The sequence below is a fragment of the Cornus florida genome, unplaced genomic scaffold (assembly GCF_030987335.1).
Source record: "Cornus florida cultivar Cherokee Brave unplaced genomic scaffold, ASM3098733v1 CherokeeBrave_3.0.0_Hap2_Chr06, whole genome shotgun sequence".
Classification (NCBI taxonomy): Eukaryota; Viridiplantae; Streptophyta; class Magnoliopsida; order Cornales; family Cornaceae; genus Cornus; species Cornus florida.
In genome coordinates this window covers 69,521,416-69,543,847 of record NW_026775576.1, presented here as the reverse complement: position 1 = coordinate 69,543,847, position 22,432 = coordinate 69,521,416, and the positions used below count along the sequence as shown (strand labels likewise).

Here is a 22,432-nt window from a genome sequence, read left to right as displayed (position 1 = left end):
GGTTTTTGCATCCAAGTTTGGGGGAGACATCTTTCCTACTGGATCATTGCCGGACTTCATAGTCTTTGCCATTACGGTATACTCTTTCCATCATTTTTCATTGTTCTCATTGCACATTGAGGACAATGTGCAGTTTAAGTTTGGGGGTAAAGTAATCGTGTTACATTCTACTTTAAGTTGAGCTTTAAATATATAATTGAGATTTGAGATGTGTTTGGCAATGATTTCGAACTTTTGAAACATAGTGCCATTGGAAAGCAAGTTGTTAGAGTCTAATACTTCTTGTATGCTTTAGGATGCCATTTAGGGGAAAATTTTAATTTTTGACATCATGTTTGCTTTTGTGGTACACATCATCTTGTTGGTTGAAAATGCTTTAAAAGTTTATTCTAGAATTCTACACTTGCACTTGCGCACACTAGCATTCAATTTGTAGGGGATCGATCTCCATGCTTAGTTGATTATTGTTTTAGTTTATCCCAATTGAGCTAGTATGCTTTGAAAGCTTTCATTCTTGATAAAATGACCTTGTAAAGAAAAGAAATAAAATCACTCACCAAAGGTGAGGAATAGAAAAAAAAAAAAAAAAAAAAAAAAAAAAAAAACTGCATTCTTTCAACATGTCAACTGATTAAAAAGGAAGACAAGGAAAGAATGTAAGATGTATGATTAGTTTGAGTTTGTAGCCTAACCATTCCGAGTCATTACGCCCTTAGGAGTGTCTTTACACTTAACGCCCTAAGACCATCTGGTTTGGGAGTCGTTGGCTCAACGCTTGCTACATGGGGTGATTAGAGAGCTTAAGGAACTTGGACATTGCACATGGTAATACATAAAAAATAAAAATAATATAAAATAAAATAAAATAAAAAATGAAATCAATAAAAAAAAAAAAAAAAATGTTTGATTGAATAATAAGGTTCATTCAATGTCTTGATGTCTGGTACTATATCTGTATGCTAGTTTGAGGGTAAAGCTACGCCATTACTTTGATTTGCTATGATAGCAACACATTTTGATGCTGGTTCACTCAGAAGGAATGATAGAATTGATTCAATTTGCATGATTAATTGCTGATGTGTGGAGGACCATTCTTGCTTATATGATGTTGAAATGTTGAGAATAGCTTAGAAATGGCAGAATTTACATACTTGAGGTAGTCTACTTTCAACACTTGTTTAGTATGTGTCGTTATTTCTCAAGTAAGAAAGAGCTTTTGATGTTTGTGGGTACCATTTCTGGAAACCCTCACGAGACTTCACTCGTCCACTAGGGGTCACCTAGGGGTTTAAAAGGCTTGTTGCATATGTTAAATGCAACCGTGATCCCTACGAAAGTGGTGTTATCTTTATTTGTTTTATTAGTTCATAGTTATATATATGTTTATTTCATTTTCATGCTGTAGTTCATTGCTAGGGACTAGCAATATCTAAGTTTGGGGGCGTGATAAGTGCTTAAATGTTGCACATTTCAGCACCTAAGCTAGGGTATTTCAGTCTTTGCATCTATCTTAATTTCATGTTTTAGTCTTAATTTATGTTTATGTGTATTTCAGGGCAATAAAGTTAAAATGAGCTAAGAACGGTCCATTAAAGCCTTTTTGGAGTCAAGCAAAGATATTCAGAAAAAACTCAGAAAATGGCAAAAAGGAGGTCGCAGCCCATTGCTCGTATAGTGTATTTATTCTTCAAAAGCGGTTAATCTCAGGCCTTTGATGATGTTCCCAAAGATGAAGAAGCAAACTAATGAGCTCGGGGCCAAAATGGAGCTAAATAGGGCTTAAAGGAAATTTCCAGAGTTAGTTATTATTTTATTTAGGAGAGAGTTTTATTATTAAAAATGATTAAGTTTTATTATTTTTTTCTGTACCGGGATATTACGTTCTCTCTGGGAAAAAGGAAAAGCTAGGGTTTAAAGAACATTTTTATAGAGGCTTTGTCTACAATTGAAGGAAGAAGAAGAAGGAGCCAAAAGATGGAGATGGAGCTTGTTGACACCATGATCATCTTCTCCATGAGCTAGTTCTTCACTTAGGGCTTGGATGAGCCATAAATTCATGTAACCTAAACCTTTGTTTTTCTTTTCTTGGGGAATTATTAAGTTGTAATTAAATATTTGACCTTGTGATTTATTTATATATACATGCTTGATTTGACAAATTAGGGCTTGTATTGATTAATTCTTCCATTGAAATCTCCAAGTTGATTGTATGTCTATATATGATTAATTAGGGATTTTATACTTCATTAGATGTTTGAAAATTAATTCTTCCATTGATTCTATATGAAAATTGCATGTCTATGTGTGATTGATTTAGAATTATACTCTACACTAGATACTTCTTTTAGTTGTGTTTAGTGATGGCCATAGCATGAGACTTAGTTGATACAATTGTAAATTAAGTTGATGGATAATGGCTTAATCTTGATGAGTTGTTCTACAAATTAGCTTATTGTCATTAGGTAATTGTAGTAAAGTAGACAATTTGTGCTTGATTATGTTAATCCATACTTCTAATTACAATTAGTATTATCTTCTTGATTGATGTGTGCTTTTATCGAATACATTTGTGAATGTGTATGGTGGGTTATGACGTAGTCTTGAATGGGTTCTACACTTTAGTTTAATTGTCATTAGGTAAACAATTCATTCTTGATGTTGATAATCTATGCTTACAATTGTGATTTGTGATGATAATGTGACCACATCTATAATTACACTAATGAATTCCCAATTAATTGAAAGCTTATGGTTAATTGCATGAGCTTAGTGGTGAATCCTAACCCTAATACTCTCTTCATATCTCTTTAATTCTTAGTTTAATTTAATTTAATTTACTTGCATTGTCATTTCTATTTCCATGCTTTCGATTTAACTCTAGTTTAATCACTTCACCAAAAATCTTTTTCTCTCTCTCTCTCTTTCTCTCTCTCTCTTGTGCAATCTCATTAGCACTAAAATCAAGTTTAATCCCAACACGTGTTCAATCCCTTGGGTTCGATCCCTACTCGCTTCATACTACATAGTATAAGTGTTTAGTGGTTTTATAAATTTTAAAATATGATGCCCACTTGACATTATTTCTAAACCTAAAGTGTTGTGCATTATTTTATGCACACGCTCGGGTCGCATCAGTATCATAAATGGAGATATGGATTTAGTTGATATTTATTGTAGTCATCTGTATTATCAACTGCTGGATGATTGGATAGTATACACCGGTATGGGCCGGTGGTATACTAAGGACGGTTTAGTTTCAAAATACCAAAACCTACCTACTCTGGATTAAGAATTGGATTAACTAAAAGTTAAGTCCTATTAATTGTAGTGTTATGGCAACGACTAATTGAGCGGCACTACTAGGATACAGGATGGATTTTAAATATATTATTATGGTACCTCGATATGAGCTTGAGTCTTAGGATCAACGGTTAGGGAGCGTATATGCATTGGGATACATAGCTGGATACGATGGTTGGAGGTGTACCCTGTTTAGGTTTAGGTACACATGCCCACTTCGTGTGTGTTTTAGCATGTTACCTCTATTCAGGTTGAAACCGGCCTGTAGTCCAGTGAGAGTCCTTTAGTGTGACTATATACATATATTTACGGACTATTAGCTATTGTTAAATTGTTTAGGGTGTACATGCTTATCGGGCCTCTATTTGGATTGTAGTAGTATAAAACTTGCGCGTGGGCCTGACCCACTTCTATTTTTCAGGTACACGACAGTTCCAGACTTAGACGTGTTCGTGCTGAGCAGAGGTTTCTACTCACTCTACCGACAATGTAGGATTTCTCTCTATAGCTTATATCAGGATGTTCTTTCAGTTGTTTTAATTCAGTTTGGATTTTTATTAGGGGTCCACTAGAGATGGATTCCTAAGTTGTTTAATCTATTGGAGGTTTTGGATTATTGGGATTTAAGTATTTATCTTTAAAGGATTTATTTTAATTTCTTTCAGCTTTTAATATTTATTTTTATTTCATTTTGTTGTCTGTGTTCATTAAAGTATTAATTGTTTGATATTCTCTCGGGTTTAGGCCTAGGCCTGATCAACCCGTGTCTCGGATCCGAGGGTATCACAGTTGGTATCCGAGCACTCCGGGTTCAAATGTCTCTAGGATGTTTCGTAGTAAGGCTTCTGCGTAGCATTTTCTCTTGATTAGAGCTTAAGTTTAGGATTCATTGTATTATTTTCGGTTCGTTTAGAAATGGTACTGATGTCTGTCTTTCCGTATTAACAGATGGTTAACGCTAGAAACGGACAAAACATGCAAGGAACTAGGAAGGAAATGAGAATGGCTCGTAGGCAACAATACCTCCTACGGTGTCAGCAAATGGAGGAAGAGCAGCAAAGGCTTGGGTTTCAGGATGGTGATGGTCAGGTTCAGGAGGCAGTTGAACAGACTCGGGATCAAGGAGGAGATTCAGAATATCCTCCTCACATCAACGACATCATTGCTCGGGCTATAGAAGCTGGGGTAACAGCTGTATTTTCTTAATCAGCCTCAGGTACAGCCGGCACCGCTACCAGCACCGGTTGTTCAGACTAATACTTGGGAGAAGGCCAAAAGTTCTTTCACAAAGGGGAGCCCACCTGAGTTCACAGGCTCCACCGATGCGAGAGCAGCTCACCAGTGGAAACAGGACATCGAGCGACATATTCGCTTAGTTCAGTGCACAGAGGTTCAGAAGCAGATGCTTGCTACATTTAAGCTAGTTGGGGATGCACTACAGTGGTGGGAGTTAGTTACCACCATAGAAGAGAGGATGACATTGACTTATGATGAGTTCAGTACACGCTTTGAAGAGAAGTACTTCCCTTATGCAGTCAGGGCAGCTATGAAGACTGAGTTTCTAAATCTGCAACAGGGTAATATGACAGTGGTGGAGCATGAGCAGCAGTTCACACGCTTGTCTCTCTTTGCACCGGAGGAGGTGATACAGAAGAGAAGAAGCGCAACAGTTTTGTTAAGGAACTGATGTGGTCTATCAGGAGAGCTATCACAGGTAATCCAGCTTATACTACCTATGCTCAGGTGGTAGACGCCGCTCTACAGCAGTATTAGTTGACCGTGGACATCAGATAGGTGACAGAGACTATGTTAATCAGTCAACTGAGAAAGGGAATGGGAACGGTCACCGACAAAATGACAAAGGCAAGTTCCAGGGACAGTAGCCTTAGAAGAAGCACAAGGGTGGTTCAGATGCTCCCAGGGATATGGCACCTGTTCAGCGACAGCAGAATTGGGGACCATAGGCAGGACAGGGTTAGCCACAGGCTAACCGACAGAGGAGGCCATTTAGTACTTTCCAGGGTAGTTGCTATACTTATGGAAAGTATGGTTACACTTCCAGGCAGTGTCCTACAGCAAGGCAGGGACAAAGACAGGGACAAGGACAACATGTGCAGTAGGGGCAAAGGGCGCCAGTGCCTTTACTAGCTCCACAGGTTCCACGGATTCAGGGATAAACTTATCCTGCTTTACCAGCGCCGCCGCAGCCTCAGGGACAGGTACCGTAGCAGTTACATTATGGCAGGGTGTACAATCCCATGTCATAGGATATGCAGGAACCTCAGGCTGTTGAGGGTAAGTTTCCTATTCATGGTTTACCTGAACGTGTTTTATTTGATATGGGTGCTACACACTCATTTGTAGCTAGGACTTTTGTTGTTTTATCGGGGATGACGACTCGGGTATGCAGTAGATCTCATAGTATTTCCACACCGTTAGGCAATACAGTCATTCTTCATGAGAGTGATAGGCCTGTGACACTAGATATTGGTAGACTCAGATTTCTAGCCAATATTTTGGTCCTGGACATACACACTTATGATGTGATACTTGGGATGGATTGGTTATCGCATTACCATGCCTAAGTTGATTGCTATGATAGGTCAGTTGTTTTCACCATACTTGGTCAGGACATGTACGTTGTCGCTATGCCGTGTTCTAGCGGGGTCACCAGCACCTATTTGTTTCACATGAAGGAAGAAACAAAAGAGGGGACTACTGTATCATTGGACAACATACCAATTGTACAGGATTTCTCGGATGTATTTCAGGAGATTCCAGGGTTGCCACCTAGTCGCGAGATCGATTTTGTGATAAACTTAGCTCCAGGCACTACGCTTATTGCTAGGGCACCCTATAGGATGGCACCAGTGGAGATGCGTGAACTGAGGGATCAGATTCAGCAGCTACTCAGCCAGGGTTTCATTCGTAGGAGTACTTCACCTTGGGGAGCAGCAGTTTTGTTTGTGAAAAAGAATGATGGTTCGTTTTACCTGTGTATTGATTACAGAGAGTTGAACAAGGTTACGATTCGTAACAAGTATCCTTTGCCCAGGATTAATGACTTGTTTGATCAGTTGAAGGGAGCTACTTATTTCTCTAAGATTGATATGCGGTTTGGATATCATCAACTTCGGGTTCGGGAGCAGGATGTTCCGAGGACAGCGTTTCTCACTAGATATGGATCTTATGAGTTTCGAGTGATGCCGTTTGGATTGACTAATGCACCAGCGGTTTTTATGGATTTAATTAACAGAGTCTTCCGGGCCTATTTGGATCGGTTTGTCATTGTTTTCATTGATGATATCTTGATCTATTCTAGGTTTAAGGACGATCATGCTAGACATCTACGGATTGTGTTGCAGATGCTTCGTGAGCACCAGTTGTATGCCAAGTTCGAGAAGTGTGAATTTTGGCAACGGGAGGTGAAGTTTCTGGGTCACGTGGTGTCAGAAAGGGGAATAGTGGTGGATCCAGCCAAGGTTTCAGTGGTGGTTGAGTGGAGACAGCCTACATCACCTACCGAGATTCAGAGTTTCCTCGGTTTGGCAGAATATTATAAGAGGTTCATCCAGGGATTCTCAAAGATAGCGGGACCACTCACTCATCTGACTAAGAAGGGTGTACAGTTCGTGTGGGATGAGCATTGTCAGAAAGCTTTTGATGAGCTGAAGACTAAGTTGACTTCTGCACCGGTTTTGTCTACCCTACAGAGCGGGATAGAGTATCTGGTTTACACGGATGCTTCTTTGCAGGGTCTTGAATGTGTTTTGATGCAGGAGGAGCGACCGATTTCATTTAGATCTCGGAAGCTTAAGCCTCATGAGCTTAATTATCCAACACATGATTTGGAATTGACAGCTGTGGTCTTTGCCCTACGTATTTGGAGGCATTATTTGTTGGGTGAGTCCTTCAGATTATTCAGCGATCACAAGAGTCTGCAGTATTTGTTCACTCAGCGGGAGTTGAATATGAGACAGCGCAGGTGGTTGGAGTTTGTGAAAGACTATCATTTTTCTATATAGTATCATTCAGGGAAAGCGAATATGGTGACGAATGTAATACCCCTAATTTCAAAAGGATAGTCCTAGTATTGTTTTAATTAAATTATTAAATGGTGTTTGAGTTTTAAATTGTTTAACTTGTTGATTGGTGTTTTTATTTGCAATAATTGATGACTTGTTGTTTAATGGTGATTTTATGAATTAAGTAATTATTACATTGTATTTTATTTTCTGTATTACGTTAGATTAGACTTTATCATTTTCTTTAATTGAATTGATTATTAAAGGTTTTAATTTAGGAAGTAATTTAGGAAGTATTTTAATTAACTATTTTTCATAATTTAGGGTTTAGTTTCTTTAGCCGACACAGGTTTTAATTAAGTTCTATGGGCCGGTTAGGATTTAGTTAGGGCTTTAATTAATTTAGGGTTTTGGTATAACTCTATAAATATATGGGTATACGTCTGCCGAGGGTTTCTGAAAACCCTATTCACCATATTCAGGTATACAGTGATACAGAGAGTTGTGAGGGCAGAGAAACAGAGAGGGAGTTTACGTACGTTACAGAGAGGGCATAGGAAGACAGAGCAGGGGAAAACTGTAGAGACGGTGAAACTGCAGGCAAGTCTCTGTTCCACTCTATCCCTTTAATCTGTGTTCTGTGCGTGTTTAGGAAGACTCCAGGGATTAAAATAAGTTTTAAATACATCTGGTATGCATGTTAATCAGTGTTTAAAATTATTGAATTAATCTGTTTTGCAGTTGTTTAAAATTTCAGTTTTGAATCCTACTGCCGTTGTTTAAAAAAAAACTGATGTTTAATTAAATTCAAGTTTTGATTGTGTACCATTGTCTTGTGATTAATTTGGAACTGGGATGGATCTTAAAACATGTAATAAAAGTTACCACAGAGGACTGGTACTCACAGGAATCGGAGAAGACGAAGTTTAAACTGACAGAAGGCTGCTAAGGGAGGAAGAACAGGCTTCTAAAGCCCTTAGAGCCGGCTCCCAAAGGGGTGGAGCTGGCTCTTGGTGTACTAGAGCAGGCTCTAGAGTGTCTAAAGCCGGCTCTAGATGGAAAAGAGCAGGCTCAAATTTTTCTAGAGCCTGCTCTCTTCTAAAACGTACAGATTTGTGCTTTTAAGGGCTGTTTGGGTTATGCTGAGTGTATGCACTTGGTTTAAAATGTTTCAAGTGATCTATATGATTGTATAAAATTGGTATTATGACGGAAAAATATAAATACATAATAGAGTTGAAGAATAAAGCAAGAAGAACCTAAAAGCAAACTAGTAGCTTACACACTGTCTTGTTGATTTTAATTACTAGAATTTGGTAAGGTGTTGTATATAATCTAATTGTGTATAATCATATATTTTTCCAGTATTATAAGTATTGTGAATTGCTTATATTTAACTATATTAGTTTTGGATTTAAATTGGATACTCTAATTGTTATAATTGTATCGATTTATCGACTGTTTTGAACATTAAACTATGTACTGGAGTTTGGAATTTCTGTATTATAAAATTTATGGTTTAATTATATCTAAACAGAAGTATAAGAATGGTAAGTGCTTGAAACCATCTATTCTTGATTTGGAATTAATTGATATATTTATTTTATAAATTCTATTCAATTTAAGGAGTTTATGGAGGATTGGATTACTATGTTTTGTATTAGCATTTTAAATGATTAAAATGTGATGGTTGGGTTATGTAGTAATTCCTATTGACTTGTTATAGGTTTTAAATGATAATTATGCATAAAATGGATTATGGTTGATTAGTATCTAATGCTGTTTTCGTCAACTATGTTAACTGGAAGGGCTAATTGAACAGTCTTTTCATATATATAAAGAACTATAATGAGATATCTAAATGTGATATTGGATGCATAAATTGGTTGTATATATGCTAAACTATATTTATGCTTATTCTAGGATGTGGTTAATAAGTAATTATACTGTGTTATTAACTATGGAAACTGGAGGATGGTATGCGCCGGTATGGGACGGTATCATACTAGGTACAGATTAGTTCAGACACTAAGCCCTACCTAAATTTGGATTAAGGTATGGATTAATCATAAAGATTAAGTCCATCACCAACATATGTCATATCAATTGTGAATTGAATGATCCACTATGGTTTCAGGATGGATTTGTTATACATATATCAGACCACTACACAGATGGATGGTATTATGTATTAGGAGGAGTACGGACTTTATATATATATATTATATGGTGCCGTGGTATGAGCTTGAGTCTCATGACCATGGTTAGGGCGCGTATATCGCCTAGGATGGATAACTGGACATAGGTGTTGTTCCCTGGTAGGTTTAGGTACTCATGCCCACCCTAGGGTGCGTATTTGCATGTTGCCTTCTATTCAGGCTGAGACACACCTACTGGACTAGCGAGCGTCCTATAGTGTGTACTATATACATTTATGGACTACTCTAGATATTGTTGAGTCTTCCTAGGATGTATCTGCATATCGGATTACTGTTTGGATTGTAGTAAATCAGGACTTGCATGTGGGCCTGACCCACTTCTTTATTTTTCAGGTGCTCATCAATTTCAGGGTTAGAGTTTGGACGTGCAGAGCAGATACAGCTATTCATTCCTCCGATTATGTAGGAATCTTCTCTATGTTAGCTTTGGATTTTATTTTTATTATTTCAGTATCTTTTGGAGAATTTTTATAAGGGGTCCAATGGATGGATTCCCGAGTTGTAAACTTATGAAGTTTTGGATTTTTGGATTTCAATATTTATATCTTAAGGATTTTCAGTCAGCACTCTAGCAGCTTATTATTTTTTTATTTCTTATTTTATTTTGTATTCTGTGTTCGGTTACATATTAATTGTTTGACATCCCTCGGGTTTGGGCCTGGGCCTGATCAACCCGTGTCTCAGATCCGAGGGGTATCACAACAGATGCACTCAGTCGCCAACCTGTCTGTAATCTTTCTGCTCTATTCGCTACTGAGTGGAATGCTTTGAGGACAGTGAATGAGTTGTCAAATGCTTTCATGGCTTGTGTGGTAGTGACACCTTCTATCATTCACAAGGTTTTGAAGGCACAACTTACGGATCAACAGTGCATTGAAAAAGTTGCAGAGATAGCTTCCGGAGAGGTTCCATTCTACTATGTTAGGACTGATGAAGGTTTGAAGTATAAGGGCCGTTTGGTGGTACCTTCTGCTGATGATTTGAGGAATGATGTGATGACTGAGACTCACCACTCTGAGTTTTCTGTTCATGTAGAAGGCGAGAAGATGTATCAGGATATGAAGAGGCAGTTTTGGTGGGCAGGTATGAAGAGGGACATTACTTTTTTTGTCTCACGATGTAGTACTTGTCAGATGGTAAAGATTGATCATCAGAGGCCGCCAGGAGCTTTACAGCCATTGCCGATACCGGAGTGGAAGTGGGAAAGCATTTCCATGGATTTTGTAGAGGGATTGCCAAACTCTTTCAAGGATCACAACTCTATTTGGGTTATTGTGGACAGACTGACGAAATCAGCTCACTTTTTGCCTATTCGTACTGACTTCACTTCGGAGCAGTTGGTGAGACTTTACATTGCTGAGATTGTGAAGTTGCACTGCATTCCATTGTCGATTATATCGAACAGGGATTCGAGCTTTGTGTCAGGGTTTTGGAAGAGTTTTCAGCAGGCTTTGGGTACAGAATTACACCTTAGTACTACTTATCATCCTTAGATTGATGGACAGACTGAGAGGGTGAATTAGATTATGGAAGATATGCTCCGGTCGTGTGTTCTTGATTTCAAGGGCCACTCGGAGGATTACTTACCGCTTGTGGAGTTTGCTTATAACAATAGTTTCCAGAAGACTATTGGGATGGCACCGTTTGAGGCGTTATATAGCCGACCATGTCGATTGCCTGTTAGTTAGATGGAGGTTGGCAAGAGCAGATTTTTGGGGCCTGAGTTCATCATGGATACTTTTGAGAAGATAGCTCTTATTAAGGATCGCATGCGTACAGAGTAGGCAGAAGAGCTATGCTGATCGTTGCACTCGCGCTTTGGAGTTTCAGGTTAGGGATCAGGTTCTACTCAAAGTGTCTCCTATGAAAGGAGTCATGCGCTTTGGGAAGAAAGGGAAGTTGTCACCGCAATTTGTCGGTCTGTTCATGATTACGGATTGAGTTGGAGCTGTTGCTTATTGGTTGGCACACGCGTGCATAATGTGTTCCATATTTCCATGTTGCGGAAATTTCTGCGAGATGAGGATCAGTATCAGCATATCGATGTTGGGGAGATTGAGTTGCAGCCGGATGCAACTTATTTGGAGCCACCGTGTCGTATTGTCGACCGGCGGGATCAAATTCTTCGTAACAAAGTTATTCCTTTAGTTCGTGTCCAGTGGAGTCATTACAATAAGGCTGAGTCTACTTGGGAACGGGAGGACGTAATTCGCTCGCATTTTCCTGAAATTTTGGAAGAAGTTAAGAGCGAATTCCGAGGACAAAATTCCTTTTGTTAGGGGGGAAGAATGTAATACCCCTAATTTCAAAAAGATAGCAACGGTATTTACTTTATTGTTTAAATTGCATTTTTAATTACTGAAGTGTTTATGTGTTAATTTAATTGATTTAATTGTTATTTTAATTGACTTTTGTTTTGCTTAATTGATTATTTGATTAATTATTTTCTTAGTTGCTTTAATTATGGATTTAATTGTATTCATTAATTGATTGTTTTAATTATTAGTTTAATTATATTAGGTACAAACTTGTTTAAGTGAATTTAGTTATATTAAATTTAATTGGTGTCTAATTTAAATTAATTTCTATCTTAACATAACTGTAGGGAAGGTTGCACACAGATAGTTATACATTAGGGTTATAGTTCGCAGCCGACATTGAATTTCACCTAGTTTTCTCTATGGGCCGAGTAAATCCAATTAGGGATTAAGAGAGCCTAGGATTAGTGTGGCCTATAAATATTCACCTAAGTTGTCTACCTAGGGTTTTAGAATAAACTTACGACATTGTAAGGTTGAGAGAAGTTTTGGAGACGGTTGGGAAAGAACAGAGAGCAAACAGAGGATTCGCCAGAAATTTGAGACGAACGTCGGTGTAAGGCAAGTTCTATCCTTACTCTCTCCCTTAGGCTTCATGTTCTTTGCATTCCTAAATAATTCTAGGATTGATTTAATCAATAAAAACGTTATCTGTTTATGCTAAAATTTGTACTATCACATATGTGTGCTTGCTTGCAAAACCTATTAAAACGTGTTATTTGCTTATTTAATTCTCTGTTTAAACCTATGCATAGAATGTATTAAAGACTTAAACATAGACTGGGAAGCTACTGGGATGGATTTACAACTTCTGGAAACTATAGCGTAGGGAAGAGAGGTTGCAGAAGGCGTCTGAAGAAGAGGGAAGATGAAGAGACGGGGCAAAAAGGGAGAGAGCCGGCTCTCCCTTGGAAAGAGCCGGCTCCCTTTGATATGGAGGCAGCTCCCAATGTGGGAGCCGCCTCCAAGGCCTAAAGGAGGCGGCTCCACTTTTGGGAGATGTCTCATTGCTGAGTTTTTAATTTTTTCTTCGTTTCCGGTCAGTTTTGGTTGCAGTGGTTGTTTCAGTTGAGTTTAGTGCTATATGTGAGGTGTATGGATGATGCTTAGAGACAATTCTAAGACTTTAGGAGGCATGTTAATAATCTAATTATGGTTGTCACTTGAACAGTATACGTTGTAAACAAAATAACACACTGTGGTTGGAGTCGGAAGAATTAATTTGGTTTAATTCTCTGTGATTCGTAATTTTCTAAGACAAATAATATAATTAAAACATGTTTTATCATATATCATGGTCATGTGTCTGAATTATATTTGTTTTGGATGAATTGGTGTTAAGTGACTTTAGGATTTAAACAAACTTAGCACTATATTGGATTTTGTGAAAACACTACAGATCAAGCATGTCTATGTGTATACTTTAATTCTGTGTTGATGTTTTCATTATCACTGCTAGTATCAATTATTGGAGGCATGGATTTTGTTGATGTTTACCTTAACTGTCTATAATATCAACTGCTGGAGGTTGAATGCTATTAAGATTTAAACTTGGCACGATACCGGATTTTATGGAACAACCTAAACTGAGTAGGTTTATGTATATACTGTGACTATGTTAATTGATGCTTACACTATAATTGTTAGTATCAGTGATGGATATAAAGTTGAACATATTTATGTATAAGGCTGACTGTGTTTATTGATGCTTATAATATGACTGTTAATATCATAAATGGAGATATTGATTTAGTTGATATTTATTGTAGTCGTCTGTATTATCAACTGCTGGATGATTGGATAGTATACACTGGAATGGGACGGTGGTATACTACAGACGGTTTGGTTTCAAAATACCAAAACCTACCTATTCTGGATTAAGAATTGGATTAACTAAAAGTTAAGTCCTATTGATTGTAGTGTCATAGCAACGACTAGTTGAGTGGCACTACTAGGATACAGGATGGATTTTAAATATATTGTTATGGTACCTCGATATGAGCTTGAGTCTCAGGATCGACGGTTAAGGAGCGTATATGCATTGGGATGCATAGCTGGTTACTATAGTTGGAGGTGTACCCTATTTTGGTTTAGGTACACATGCCCACTTCGTGTGTGTTTTAGCATGTTACCTCTATTCAGGTTGAGACCGGCCTGTAGTCCAGTGAGAGTCCTTTAGTGTGACTATATATATATTTTACGGACTATTAGCTATTGTTGAATTGTTTAAGGTGTACATGCGTATCGGACCTCTGTTTGGATTGTAGTAGTATAGAACTTGCGCGTGGGCCTGACTTCTATTTTTCAGGTACACGACAGTTCCAGACTTAAACGTGTTCGTACTGAGCAGAGGTTTCTACTCACTCTAGCAACGATGTAGGATTTCTCTCCATAGCTTATATCAGGATGTTCTTTCAGTTCTTTTAATTCAGTTTGGATTTTTATTAGGGGTCCACTAGAGATGGATTCCCGAGTTGTTTAATCTATTGGAGGTTTTGGATTATTGGGATTTAAGTATTTATCTTTAAAGGATTTATTTTAGTTTCTTTCAGCTTTTAATATTTATTCTTATTTTATTTTGTTGTTTGTCTTCATTAAAGTATTAATTATTTGATATTCTCTCGGGTTCAGGCCTGGGCCTGATCAACCCGTGTTTCGGATCCGAGGGGTATCACAATCCACTTCCCAACCACAACTACAACTAGCACCACAACTGCCATTTCCCAAGCCTCTGCTGAGACACTTTAGATCTTGTTATGCATTCCCACCCATGCTTATGGAGTGGGTTTGTGACTTTGAGACTCTGATATCCACATTGGCCAAACTATTTGGACAATTTGGATGTATTTTTTTGGGTTTGGGCTTGTTGCCTTTCTTTTGTTATTTGTTTTGCTTTGGGCTTATGGCCTATGCACAGTTGTAATGTTCTCTCCATCAATTCATACTTAAAAAAAAAAAAAAAAAAAAGTTAATTACAACAACGCCCCATGAGGTTTGACATATTGACAGTCATATACAACTTAGCTGTTTTTTGGACAAAGACACCCCTTGTGAGAATTTTGATCCAAACAAGCCTTTAAAATGTTAGAAAAGACGAAATTACCCTTTAATGTTTAATTCATTTTTATGTTAAAATATCAAAACTTATGAAAAGTCAAATCTACCCTTATATATATACACTATTACATCAGCACCATCATATATATATATAACCAAGTCCAACAAAAAAACATTGCAGCACCGTCGCCACCTACCTGCCATCTTACACCACCGTAACTTCCACGCTCTCTCCACTGTAACGCCCACCACCTTTCTCCACTTCCACAATCTCACTGTCACCGCCCCATCAACATCCGCAGCCGCCATCGCCGCCTCTCCCCAACCACATCCGCCTCCGCCGCCTCCCCAACCACAGCCGTAGTCGCCATCTCTCCTCAACCACAATCGCCGCCATCATCTCCCTCCTTATACCGCCACCACTTCTCCTCAACCACAGCCGAGCTCCACCTCCCTCACCGGATCTGTCTCACCGGTCCACAGCCACCGGCCGAGCTCGCCGTCACTTTCATCGCCGGTTGCAGATCATCCATAGCCGAGTTCTCCTTGCCCATCGATGGACATCATCAAAACCGAGAGTCCCTGCCGATGGACATCATCAAAGCTGAGAGTCCATCCTCGCTCACTGCCACAGTTAGCCAGCCCGTCTCCACCGGCTCCATCAAGCCGTCACAGCCAGTCCGTCACCGCCTTGCCCGTAGTTCATCCACAGCCGAGCTCTCCACCTTGCTCGTAAGCACACCGCCGAGTCTCCACAACCAATGGATGCTTCGACGAAGGCCCGACGCAACCTCCACTCTCTTTACCACTATCGCCCCTATTCGTTCTTTCAAGAAATAATTATTTATTTATTATTTTATGTTTTTTTACCCACAAAATTGAAGAAACACCTTGGATAGGCACAAAGAAAACATTGATTATTACTTATAAAAGAAAAAATTAATAATATGCACTAATTCTCACTAAACCCATTTGTAATTTCTCTATTTCGTTTTTTGGTGAAGGTGGCAGTGGTGAGTGGGTAGAGGTGGCAATGGTAGAAGTAGTGATGGTGATTTTTAGGGACAAAATTTATGGGTTTTTAGTGAGAGAGGATAGAAAGATAAAACTAGGATTGATAAGGGTAATTCTACCATTTGAAGATTTGGATATTTTAAATCAAAAATTAGTATTTTATTAAAGGGCGATTTAATTTTTTCTCACCTTTTAAGGGTTTATTTGGATCAAAAATTATGATAGAGGGTGTCTTTGTTAACTTTATCAAACTTAAAGGTGTCATCATTTAACAATGATCTAACTTATATATAGCTGTCATTATAACAAATCTCAATGGGTGTCATTATAATTAACCCTAAAAAAATATATATATAAATAAAAGAAATATTTTTTTGTCATAAAAAATAAAAATAAAAAAGAGCGACACCTTGAGGTAGTAGTGGTATCAATCTTCTCAAACAAACACGCTCCTATTTTTTTTCCTTCCTCCATCGCCAATACAAATTCAACCTCTACACATTCGCTCACTGAAAAATCCAAGAAAAGATGAATCCGATGAATCAAAACCCTCCACAGACCTCTCCATTCCCTCCTGACAATCAAAACCCTCTCCAATTCACCATCTTCGTACGCCAACCTAACCCTGATCACAGTTGTAACCCTAATTCAATCCCAAACCCTAACCCGAACACTGATTCAATCTTAAACCCTGTAACTAATCCAATGTTGAACATTAATTCCATTAGAAACCCTAATTCTGGTGATCTTCTATCGTTATCCGTCCCAAGAAAACGAAGACGAGGCAGACCAAGAACTGCGACGTTGCAGCTTCAGCACCAGGTATATAGTTTGCATCCCTTTCCAAACAGTTCAATCAATGGCAACTATGGACACGGATCATCATCATTACCTTCTTCTTCAGCTCCAATTATCAAACCTGTTGTGGAAATTTCTAATTTTGTAAACCCTAACTATGCGAACCCTAGTTCCTTAACTCAAAATGTGCCTGATGTATCTGATGAGATTATTGTGATTAACAAAGAATCCACAGCCGAGGCTTTGATCGCTCTCTCGGCTGGGTTTCCAGCTGATTCTCTCACTGATGAGGAAATAGATGCTGGGATTGTTTCTGTAGTTGGTGGGATTGAACAGGTCAATTATATTCTTATTAGGAACCACATTATTACGAGATGGCGTGAGAATGTGTTGAATTGGGTTACCAAAGAGATGTTTGTTGATGTTGTACCTTCTCATTGTAGTACCCTTTTGGATTCTACTTATAGTTATTTGGTTTCACATGGGTACATTAATTTTGGGGTTGCACCGGCAATCAAAGAGAAGATTCCGGCAGAACCTAGCAAGTCAAATGTGGTTATCATCGGGGCAGGGCTTGCAGGTTTGGCTGCTGCACGGCAGTTAATGGCATTTGGGTTTAAAGTGACTGTTTTGGAGGGTAGGAAGCGTGCAGGTGGGCGGGTGTATACAAAGAAAATGGAGGGAGCGAGTCGTACTGCAGCTGCAGATTTAGGAGGGAGCGTCTTGACTGGTACGCATGGGAATCCACTTGGGATTTTGGCCCGGCAGTTATCATATTCTCTTCATAAGGTGAGAGATAAGTGCCCACTTTATCGTGTAAATGGAAAACCTGTTGACCCAGATATTGATTCAAAGGTGGAAACTGCTTTTAACCGGCTTTTGGACAAGGCAAGCAAGCTAAGGCAGTTAATGGGGGAGGTTTCACAGGATGTTTCTCTTGGGGCAGCACTGGAGACTTTTTGGCAGGTTTATGGGGATGCTGTAAATGCAGAGGAAATGAACTTGTTCAATTGGCATCTTGCAAATTTGGAATATGCGAATGCGGGTTTAGTTTCCAAGCTCTCGCTTGCATTCTGGGACCAAGATGACCCTTATGATATGGGAGGGGATCATTGCTTCCTGCCTGGAGGGAATGGGAGGCTGGTTCAGGCTTTGGCTGAGAACGTGCCAATCCTTTATGAGAAAACTGTTCACACCATACGTTACGGTAGTGATGGAGTGCAGGTTGTTTCTGGGAGCCAGGTCTTTGAGGGAGATATGGTGCTTTGCACTGTTCCCCTAGGGGTTTTGAAGAGTGGTTCTATTAAATTTATCCCAGAGTTACCCCAAAGGAAGCTTGATGGGATAAAGAGATTGGGATTCGGGTTGTTAAATAAGGTTGCAATGCTTTTTCCTCACGTGTTTTGGGGCACTGATATCGATACGTTTGGTCATCTATCTGATGATCCGAGCCGTCGAGGGGAGTTCTTTCTGTTTTATAGCTATGCAACTGTAGCTGGTGGGCCTCTCTTGCTTGCTTTAGTAGCAGGCGAAGCTGCTCATAAGTTCGAAAGCATGCCCCCCACTGATGCCGTGACCCGGGTTATTGAGATTCTTAAGGGTAGATATACTTCTATCAGCTTATGTATTGTGTATTTGTATGTCTTTACATGCACACACACCTTATTTCTGCATATTCAAAGTTTAGAATTAAACCATCTGAATTTTTTAAAAGATATATTAGCAAATTATAGCAAATTACTTTATTAAATGCCTGTAACCGTTTATGCACAGTGCCTGTAACCATATATCTTGTGCATATGCCAAATATTGTTAGTATTCCCATATTATTGTAATTTTTCAAATTGCTTTATAGAATTGCCTACATAAATATTCTTTGTAGTGACTTGAGTTTCTGATTTAGTTTCACCCCTCTTACAAGTCTTACAATTGAGTGTTTTTTTTTTTTTTTTTCTCTCTTCCTCAATGAAGCCTTATTATGAATATGCCTTGGGGAAGATAATTCTGTAGTTTTGGAGTATCTGCTACTATCTTTTTTCACTAAGCAATTATTATAACTGAGACTCTGATTTCAATGTGTGCAGGTATATATGAACCACAAGGAATAGATGTCCCTGAGCCTATCCAAACTGTTTGTACCAGATGGGGTAGTGATCCCTTCAGCTTAGGTTCTTACTCTAATGTTGCAGTGGGTGCATCTGGAGATGACTACGATATATTAGCAGAAAATGTGGGAGATGGAAGACTTTTCTTTGCAGGGGAGGCAACTACCAGACGCTATCCTGCAACTATGCATGGAGCTTTTTTAAGTGGGCTGAGAGAAGCTGCAAATATGGCTTATTATACTAGTGCTAGAGCCATGAGGATAAAAGTTGAGAGGAACTTGTCAAAGAATGCACATTCTTGTGCATCCCTTCTGGCAGATTTATTCAGGGAGCCTGATTTGGAATTTGGTAGCTTTTCTGTCATTTTTGCTAAGAAAATTTCTGATCCCAAGTCAACAGCAATTTTAAGGGTAACATTTAGTGGGCCGCGAAAGAAGAGTCATGAAGGTTCAAGGCCAGATCAACAGCATTCTAATAAATTACTTTTTCAGCAGCTTCATTCACATTTTAATCATCAGCAAGAGCTTCATGTTTACACTTTGCTATCAAGGCAACAGGCATTTGATCTGAGAGAGGTTAGAGGGGGTGATGAGATGAGGTTGAATTACCTTTGTGAAAAGCTTGGAGTGAAGCTGGTTGGGAGGAAAGGTCTGGGGTCTACTGCCGATTCTGTTATTGCTTCCATTAAGGCTGAGAGGGGCAATCGCAAACCTGCTTCAACTTCTTTGACTCTTAAATCTGGTGGGTGCTTTGAGCCTAACTGAAGCAGTTTAATATCTGGTTCTTGTTCCAAATTAAAACTTGAAATTAACATTTACAATTTTTTTTCTTTTTCTTTTTTGTCTGTAAAGGAGCATCCAAGCCAAAATCATCGACTTTGAAGCGAAAGATGGTTAGGTATGAGCTGAAAATCTCATTTTATTTCATTTGTATTTATCTATCTCAATTCTCAAATCTCTCTATTGCTTTCAGAATGGCAAAAGTAATGGGGAGTAGCAATGGCTCTGCCCTTCCTCTGAATCTAGATGCTGGAGCTAAAGCAGTGGGCAGTAGTATTCCTTCTATCCTTCCTCTGAATTCGAACGTGGGGGCTAAAATTGTGGGCAACAGCAATGGCTCTACCCCTCTCCTCAATAATAATGCAGGGGCTAAACTACTTGTCAGTAGCAATACCTCTAATTCTCCTGCAAATATACAAGTGGATAGTTCACAAGGTTCAGCACTTCATCCCATTTTAAATGTGGTTAATGATAAATCGACTGGGGAAAATGTAGGACCACAATCAAGCACATCTTAGCTCTTTTTTGTCAGGTAATGCTGATCAATTTATATTCAATGCATTGGGAAGTCTGTTTGAAGCTCTCTCTCTCTCTCTCTATATTCTTTTTTTTGAGGTTTTGATATCTCACAATTTAACTAAATCTCTCTCTTTGTGCTTATGGATGGGAGAATTTTTTTTCCCCCTCTTCTTGGTAGTAGTGCTATGAGAAGAAATATAATTATAATTGCTTCTTGACATGTTCAAACATGAATTTTCTATTTTAAAATTCACTAATATTGCCAACTAATTTTGTAGTTTTTTTTTGGTAGAATACTGTGACATGATGAAGTAATTGGCATATAGCATCTGTTTGAGGGGTGATATTCTGCCAGCATAATAATGTCTTTGATTTTCGTGTCAGCTGCAGATGATACTGGTGATGAAGGGCTTAGTTTTTGCATAGTTATGGTTAAGCAGCTGAAGGCGAACTTTCTGTTGATCACTAGATGAAATGAACTAGAAAGCAGATAAAAAAAAAATGGGTTTATGGAAACGTACCAAGATGTATGGGATCTATGAGGTTAGTAGCAAACTTTATTTGCAGTAATGTTGATTTTTTCACCTCCAATTCAATATTTATTGTCAATTGCACTCTTAGGTATCTTGCCATTGAGTTTTTCTTGTTTCTTTTGCTTTAAGTGAGTTTCTTGATCTGATTTCCTGGAATGTAGCAGCTAGCTTTCAGCTTGCATGGCAAGTCTCAAATGGGGAGATGCTCATTGAACCAAACTCTCCCCTCGCATAACGTCTCTTTGCTTTCAGCTTGGAGATTGGGGAGAAGGGTGGTCTACAAATCACTATTTTTGAATTCAAGATTGTGTTCTTCAACCTGTTACTTATTCTCTGTGGGCCCAATTGGTTAAAACTCATCTTCTAAAAGGCAAAGTTTCTGGAGTTTGAAGATCCCTAGTAATTGTTCGTGGTCCTGCAAAAAGCTTTAAAAGCCTAGAGAGTTGTTTAGAATGGATTTCAAATACAGAATTGGAGATTGGAAGAGTGTCTCTCTAAGGCAAACCTCTTGGATCCCTCAAGGTCCAATCATTCCTAGATACCCTGAGAGCATAAATCAAGATGTTGGGCTGAGCATATAAGCTACTGTTGCTGATATTATATTTCATAATCAATGCATTGGCCTGAGCATATTTCTTCTGATCTTTTAGAATTGCAAGGCAGCACAATAACCATGATCAGTTAATCTGGATTCATCGTTAAGTCAGCATGGGAAAAAGTGAGGCCAAGAATGTACAAAGCCAGTTGGAGTGATTTGGTCTGGTTCAGTATGAATATTCATAAACATGCTTTCGTTTTATGGTTGGCTATTCGAAATAAACTCGTGACTCAACAAAGAATGCTATTATCTATGGGAATCATTCATAATGTAAGCCGTGTGTTCTACACAGAGACGAATCAGAGGACGGGGAATCGTGTTTTTTTCAAATGTCCTACAGAGTTTGTAATGCTATATATGGAAATGGTAACCGGAATGCCTTCATTGAATGGAGCTCTTTGATTCTTAAGAGACAATTCTCTGATCTCCAACATGAACAAGCTGCTTTTGGCTGCTACCATTTTTTTATTTTTTTGTGGGGGTGAAGGGAATAGAAGATGGTGTAAAAATGAATATAGAGATGTGATCTTTGTAATCCAAGAATATGTGAAATTGTGAGCTTAAAGCTCTCTCTTTCAGAAATTCGGAAACCACTATTTCCAAATTTTGTTGTTTCTCCTTTAAAGCAAGGGGTGTGGGCATACAAGCTTATCTATTTACTTTTTAAAAAGTAGAGTGTCACATAAACTAAAAAGTGATGATGTGGTATTTTTTTTTTTTTATACATATGTTCCATGGTGTGGAACCCAATTATTTCATTCTCTATTTATTATTTTATTAATTTAAGAGCCGTTTGTCTGTGTTTTACTTTGTATCTGTGTTTTACTTTGTATCAATTAATTGATACAAGACAGCAGCCAATTAAACAAAGAAAAAAAATTATAACGTATTCTTCAAAGCCCACTCTGTCCGTAGAGAACTCAATAGATAGTGATTGTAGAGCCAACAAAAAAGACACTCTACTTGTTAAGCTCATTCCGTATGTAGAGAACCCAATAGATAGTGATTGTAGGACCCACAAAAAAGACACTCCACTTATTTCTGCATACCGCCCCTCTACACTAACACACTCTCCCTCTCTAAAACTACTTGCGCCCCGGTTGCTCTTAAGGGTTTCTGCTTATATATATTTTAGTCAGAGCTCCTACTTTTGTCTATTCATTGTTT

At 38.5% G+C, this 22,432-nt stretch overlaps 1 protein-coding gene across 4 annotated transcripts; it reads left to right on the top strand.

Moving 5' to 3' along the window:
* Positions 1 to 16,340: 16,340 nt before the first annotated feature.
* LOC132311908 (protein FLOWERING LOCUS D) lies at positions 16,341 to 22,030 on the top strand. 4 transcript variants are annotated; one of them, XM_059810057.1, is made up of 6 exons: positions 16,341 to 18,331; positions 18,816 to 19,577; positions 19,688 to 19,733; positions 19,809 to 20,147; positions 20,525 to 20,677; positions 20,832 to 22,030. In XM_059810057.1, exons 1-4 carry the CDS (start codon positions 16,462 to 16,464, stop codon positions 20,131 to 20,133), a joined length of 3,003 nt encoding a protein of 1,000 aa, XP_059666040.1. In that variant the 5' UTR covers positions 16,341 to 16,461; the 3' UTR covers positions 20,134 to 20,147; positions 20,525 to 20,677; positions 20,832 to 22,030. The 4 variants fall into 4 exon arrangements, with proteins under 4 accessions (XP_059666040.1, XP_059666044.1, XP_059666043.1 ...); XM_059810061.1 differs by having other exon boundaries at positions 20,829 to 22,030; XM_059810060.1 differs by having other exon boundaries at positions 20,519 to 20,677.
* The last annotated feature ends 402 nt before the right edge of the window (positions 22,031 to 22,432 follow it).

Coding starts and splice junctions, on each gene's coding strand:
- LOC132311908 (XM_059810057.1), top strand. CDS start 16,462: ATGAATCCGATGAATCAAAACCCTCCACAGACCTCTCCATTCCCTCCT. Junction 18,332..18,815: donor GGTTATTGAGATTCTTAAGG/GTAGATATACTT, acceptor CAATGTGTGCAG/GTATATATGAACCACAAGGA. Junction 19,578..19,687: donor TTCTTTGACTCTTAAATCTG/GTGGGTGCTTTG, acceptor TTGTCTGTAAAG/GAGCATCCAAGCCAAAATCA.